This window comes from Aptenodytes forsteri, unplaced genomic scaffold (assembly GCF_000699145.1).
Source record: "Aptenodytes forsteri isolate BGI_AS27 unplaced genomic scaffold, ASM69914v1 Scaffold66, whole genome shotgun sequence".
In the NCBI taxonomy this organism is placed as follows: Eukaryota; Metazoa; Chordata; class Aves; order Sphenisciformes; family Spheniscidae; genus Aptenodytes; species Aptenodytes forsteri.
Window position 1 is genome coordinate 5,755,046 of NW_008795131.1, and position 5,906 is coordinate 5,760,951.

The following is a 5,906-nucleotide window of genomic DNA, read 5'->3' on the forward strand; positions in this document are numbered from 1 at the left end:
CCCAGGAGGAGTCCCGGCTGCTGAGCCAGGTGAAGAGGGGAATTCCGGCCGGGGGGGGCTCCGGGTGGATTTGGGGGGGCGGGACGCAGCCCCGGCACCCTGGGGCGCTCCGGGGCACTCCAAGGGTCGCAGCGCGGTCCTGGGTATGGAGCTGTGGTGGGTTCCAGCGGGGCGGCTGCTCCAGCCGCGGAGGGGGCGCACACGTCCCCGGGCAGGGAGAGGGCGGCTCGGGGCTGCAGCAGCTGCGAGGGGGATCTCTGGCATTTGGGGTCCGGTAGAGGTAGACGAGTCGGATCCCAAAGCGAGACCCTGCTTCTGGGAAACGGCCCTGCCCTGCACGGGAGAAGTGTGGGGAGCAGCAGCGTCCTGGTCCCGGGCGTGCCTGGGTCTTGTGCCTGCCAGTGGGAAGCCTCTGGGACGCGCACGGGATGCTTTGGGGGCATCCTGGTTGTTGTCGTGGGGGTGAAGGGGTGCTGAGGCTGCTCTGGGTGTGTGGGGACCCACTTCTTCCTGCTGGAGATGGGGTGATTGCAGTGACCGGAGCAGCTGGGACGGGCTGACATTGGAAACAAGCTTTCTCTGTATTTTTTTTATTTTTAATTGTGTAGTTTGTGACGTCCAAAGCTTGTGACTTTTGAGTAGGGTGCTGTAGCGATGCCAGGCTGTGACTGGGGTGACTCCGGTTACAGCGTGGTGCTGCTGATGTAAGAGCTGGGAGCAGGCCCAGGGCTTGTCCCGCATCCCAACATCGGCCAGGTGGGGAGCAGAGCCAGGCTGGATGCTGGGGCTCCCAGGTGTGGGAGGGGTCCTGCAAACCTGGGTGAACAGCCAGAGTGGAAATGGTCAGGGGACTACTCTAAGCTTGTGAAGCTTTTTTTTTTCCCTTTCTTTTTTTCCCCTCCTCAGCAGTCCAGGGGACTTTTTTTTTTCTTGCACGCTTAGACCCAAACTGTTACAATGGCTGCTTGGCTTGGCTGTTCTGCCATCCCCGCTGCCTCACCCCCCCCTTCCTTCCCAAAAGACGTTCTGGCTTGCCTGCCACTACTTTGTGCAATGTTATCATATGCAAGAGCTGCAGGGGAGCATTGGGACTGCAATGTGCTTGGTTGCTAACACTAAGAAAATGAGCAGGTCAGTCTGTACCGGGGATACTCAAGGAGCCTTTCGGGTTTCCTTTTGCTGAGAGTGGGAGGTCCTGACTCCTGCGCTGTCGCTGCTCCCCAGCTCCGGCAGGACCCTGCAGCCCTGGGCTGGGCAAGTTTGGGCAGGCGGCAGAGCCCAGCAGCAGAGAACAGCTCCAGCCATGGCCCTGCTCGTCAGGGCTGCGGGGAGCCCGTGGCACTGTGGCGCATCCCCTTGGCCCCATCCAGGCAGCGTGGCTGGATCCCTGTGGTTAATGGTGGGAACACACCGCCCAGAGCATCTGCACGCAGAGGAGAGGACTGCAAGCTCACCCCAGTCCTGGCTGGGGTTTCATGGATACTGCAGCTGTGCGTGCGTGTGTCTCCAACCAGTACTATAGGGGCTTTAAATAATTAATTGCTTGCTGATGAAATTTCATGTTCAGAGGAGGGTGTGTGAAGTGCAGCTGGCTGTTGGGATGGAGGCAGGCAGCAGAATTGTGTTCTAAAAGATGGGAACAACTGCAGTTACCAACATTTTGCTCATGTAACAGGGAACCCATATTTGTCTATCAAAATAATAACCATCGATTCATCACTTGAATATTATTTAATAAGCCTCAACATCTGGCCTGACATTTGAAATAATGTTAAAAAGGCATTAGCCTAGTCTTGGAGCCAGTGATAATGCTGGGGACAGGGCTGGTGCTGGGGCTGGTGGGGAGCGGCCAGGCAGTAGCTGTTGGAGGCAGGCTGTGCCCCAGGGTGACGACGCTGAGCTGGTGGTGTTGTACCTCTGCCTCTCGGGGTTTTACTTTGGAAATGCATGCTCTTTGCTTTTCTGCGCATGGGGGTTACGGGTGCTCATGGGTCTGGCCTGGGGAGGGGTCCCATGTCCTCTGCAAGGCTCCGTGCTGCAGCCGCTGCCTGCGCTGGGTGATGGGGACCACCGCTCTGGTGGCACCGGTGGCAGGGAGCAAGGGTGGCCGGGGGGCCCCTTCCCTGGGGGACGCCCTCGAAGGGATGCCCCATTCCCAGCTGGGGCTGTGTGCCCATGGGAGCATCCGCTGATGGGCAGGGAAGGACAGGGACGGCGCAGGGATGCAGGCAGATGGGGCTGTAATGTCGTTTTGCTGCTTCCGCTGAGGAACACGTTAGTTGTGGTGTTGGACTCGCAGGTCTGAGCAGCGCTGCTGAGCCAGCCGCTCTGCTCTCCGTGTCCTGCAGCTCCCTCTCCACAATCCTGCGCTAATAAATATTTCAGTCTTTCTTGCTGTTATTTTTAGGTACGTGCGAGAAGGCCGGTTTCGGATCGAGGAGAGGACGCTGACAGCTTTCCAGTGGCTGTACTCGCCCCACCAGCACCGCATTGTCAGCCGGGCGGACCTGGGCTCGCCCAGCAGGTAAGGGGGGAGCCAGTGGGTTGCAGGGCCAGGGGCTGCAGGGAGCACTGGCACGTCCCCTGCCAGTGCTGCCAGCAGCCCTCTCTGTCACGAGCCCTCGTGGTTTTGACATGGGTCTCCTGAGCCTCAGCCTGTCTCTGGAGCCCTGTGAATATTCGAGCATCTTGGGTTTTGCTTTAAAGTAAGGTTCCAGATGCAGGAGTTGCAGCCGGGAGCTGCAAACATCACATAATTACTCCTCTGGTTTAAAGCAGTGGAAAGGACAAATTACTGACTGCCTCCAAAATAAATCCCAAATAAATTGGGAGCCAGGGGCTGCGTATCTCCCAACTGTAAGTGATCCCTGGAAAATATTTGTTCTGATACCCCGATTTCATTTGGTGCTTAAACTCTCCCCTTCACAGCTCGTCGAGAACATCTCAGAGCCACGTCCTGGGCATGTGCCGTGGCTCTCCCTGCTGATGCATATGCATCACTGTCGGTTCGGATCCCAGTGTTTGGTGATAAAACGCCATTAACATAAAAGCCTTGTGGGCCTCAAGACACATATAGCGCAGTGTCTGTTTTCCTGCCTAAGAGCACTGAAACAGCCCGGGTCCCCGGGTGGCTGCGTGGCTAAAAGCTTTTCCCTCTTTATTTCAGCAGCAGTTTTGCTCTGAGAGCCCTTAAAGCCCTGAAGTATTTATCTCCCCGCAATCACATGTACCAGAATAACAGCGGGAGGGAGGGGGTCCCGAAATGCACTGCTCACTGCAGGGAGCAAACCCCTCTCCAGGATGGGGAAGGGCTGTGGGTGCTCTCAGAGGCTCCCTCCAGGGTGAGGGGTCTCCGGGGGGGATGGTGCTGCAGAGCCCCGGGGCTGGGTGGGGAGGGCCCTGCCCTGGGGGAGCAGGAGGGGAGGCGACATCCACGCCTAGAAGGAGTGGAAGAGTAGGAGGGAGGTGCCCCACTTTCCTCGGCAGGAGCCATGGGGTGTGTGTGCGCGTCGTGGCCAGCTGCTTCCCGAGACAGCGAGCCCTCCACCTGCAGCCGAAGGGGCTTTCCAAAAACTGAAATTACCATGCCGGTTATTGATTTTTAACTAATTTTTGCAAATTGCTATCAAAGGCTGTGTTAATCTCACCCCTGATACACGTATATCATGCAGCATGTGGAACTTAAATGCGTGTAACGTCATTTATAATTAATGTTAAGTACCATTGGGGTTAATGCCACTGGATTTGTTTGATTTCCCAGTGGGCTGGGAAGTTACCTGGAGAAGTCTGGTAGAGTATGTGGGACATCAGTGGCCAGTTATGAATGGTGCCTGCATCCCTCTTAAGGGGATAAAATCTTTACCCAGATCGCAGCTGGGGCTGTCGCCCAGGGCAGCCCAAGTGCAAACTCCAGCTCAGCAAGTCCCAGGTTTGTCTAACTCTGACTCTACCAGCAGCCAGGAGGGCAGCCTGCTCAGGCAGTGCCTGCAGCCAGGGAGCAGAGCTGCTGGCCCCGCTCGGGGCATAAAGCTGCAGCGGGACGTGCTGTGCCGTTTGCTTCAGCAGCTGCTCCGTGGGACAGGGGTGAGGAGGAAGCCCCTCTGGGGATGTGTTACCATCTTTAAGCCCTTTGTTTGTTACTGGCAGCAGTAAGGCGTCCTGCATCCTCCCAGCCCGGCGTGTCCCCGCTGGCAGGCGAGGAACAGGGCACGGTGAGCGGGCAGCCGTGCCAACCTCCCAGCGCTGACACTCATCTCAGCCGCGGCGCGTTGCTGTGAAGGCTTTAGCTAGGGAACATTTTAGTGCCTCAGGTGGCACGCTGACACTGGGATGCTCTGTGGCATTTCAGGCTGTCACATTATTTATCTGTCACATTAATCAGATCACTGTCTCTATATTGCACTTGCTGCTTTTTCTTTGCATAATGGTAGTGACACACTGAGCAAGAGGATGGCTGATCTGCTGGAGGGGTTAATGTAACAGGTATATTTTATTGTTTTTATTATTTATACAGACTAATGTACTCATCGGTCCCACTTGAGCAGCACTTTATAGAAGGACGAGACCATGGGTCCCGTTTCCTATGGCTCTTCACACAGCCGTGTTGGTTTTGCCCTGGTCCCACACACACAGTGTTGTGTTTGGAAGCAGCGGGCACGCTGCTGCCGGCAGAGCTGCTTTGGCTGGGATGGGCCTCTCCTTCGGCACAGGAAGGCTTTTGGCAGCTGGGCCCAGTTGCCTGCTGCCGGGGAACAGCGTGGTGTCCGTGGCTGTTTGGTTCGCCACACAGAGCAAACCTGGGTGCAAGAGACCACGATGGTTTTAGAGTCGTGTGGCTGTCGGTCACCTAGTGCAAGTGATGGCCTGGCCAAGCCATGCGTGTTGACGGCGTGCTCCGGCAGGGACCAGGCAGCAGGGAGGCAGCCAGCCGGGGAGCAGCATGGGGCGCAGCGGGCTGCCCAGCTCAGCCCTGAGTGCCTTCGGTAGCTGAAATCACCGACATGGATGTTTAGTGCTGTTGAACAGGTTTCAGGGCTGCCAAAGAAGGGAATTGCATTGGTTTCACTGCATCTCTTTAGGAACCAGTGGGACCAAAGCGATGCAGCTTGTGACGACCGGGCTGAGCTCTGTGGTGCAGGCTCGTCCTTTGGGCTCTGCTGGATGACAGCAGTGTGGGGCTGGGGTGGATGCTCTATGAGCTGGAAAGGATGGGTCTGTCGGTGGGAATGGAAATTTTGCCTTTCGTTTCTGTGGGTCCAGATTTTGGCCCTGAAAGCTCTTCTTTTGTCTGGTCCGGTCTGTGTCTGTCCCTAATTCAGCTGTAACAGATGAAGGGGCTCACATGTAGGACTAAAGTCTGCTTTTAAAGCTGAATCCAAAGGGTTGCTCCATTTTCTAGTTTTTTGTTTTTCACAAAACAAGCCTTTCACTCTGAAAGCCCTAGGCAGGTTTAATGGGCAAGATCCTCAGCTTTCGCTGGTGGGTATTGCTCCAGCGATGCTACCGAAGTCCCCCTACGGGTGAATAACCCTTGCCCAGGAGCCTATCACATCTTCAGCCTCCTGTTCTTTCCTTCCCCCCCAAGGGACCCAGTCCCAGTTTCCAGCTTGCTGGCACGCTTCACCTGAGCAGCGCTTATTCCTCTCCCTCTACACGGGTGAAGCGTAGGGGTGTCCGCAGAGCAGGCAGGGCAGAGCAGGCAGGGCAGAGCAGGCAGGGCTCTTTCCTTCCCCCCCAAGGGACCCAGTCCCAGTTTCCAGCTTGCTGGCACGCTTCACCTGAGCAGCGCTTATCGCTTATTCCCTACACGGGTGAAGCGTAGGGGTGTCCGCAGAGCAGGCAGCAGGCAGGGCTGCAGGAGGGCGGCTCTGCCCCGGCAGCGGCGGCTGGCGGCTGGCGGCCCCCCC

At 57.0% G+C, this 5,906-nt stretch overlaps 1 protein-coding gene across 1 annotated transcript in view; it reads left to right on the forward strand.

Moving 5' to 3' along the window:
• The window catches only part of RAP1GAP2 (RAP1 GTPase activating protein 2), a 97,045-nt gene that overhangs the window by 15,618 nt on the left and 75,521 nt on the right, over positions 1 to 5,906 (forward strand). The window contains exon 3 of the mRNA XM_019471786.1: positions 2,408 to 2,524. Coding sequence (XP_019327331.1) covers positions 2,408 to 2,524 — 117 coding nt within the window. The remainder of the gene's footprint in view (positions 1 to 2,407; positions 2,525 to 5,906) is intronic.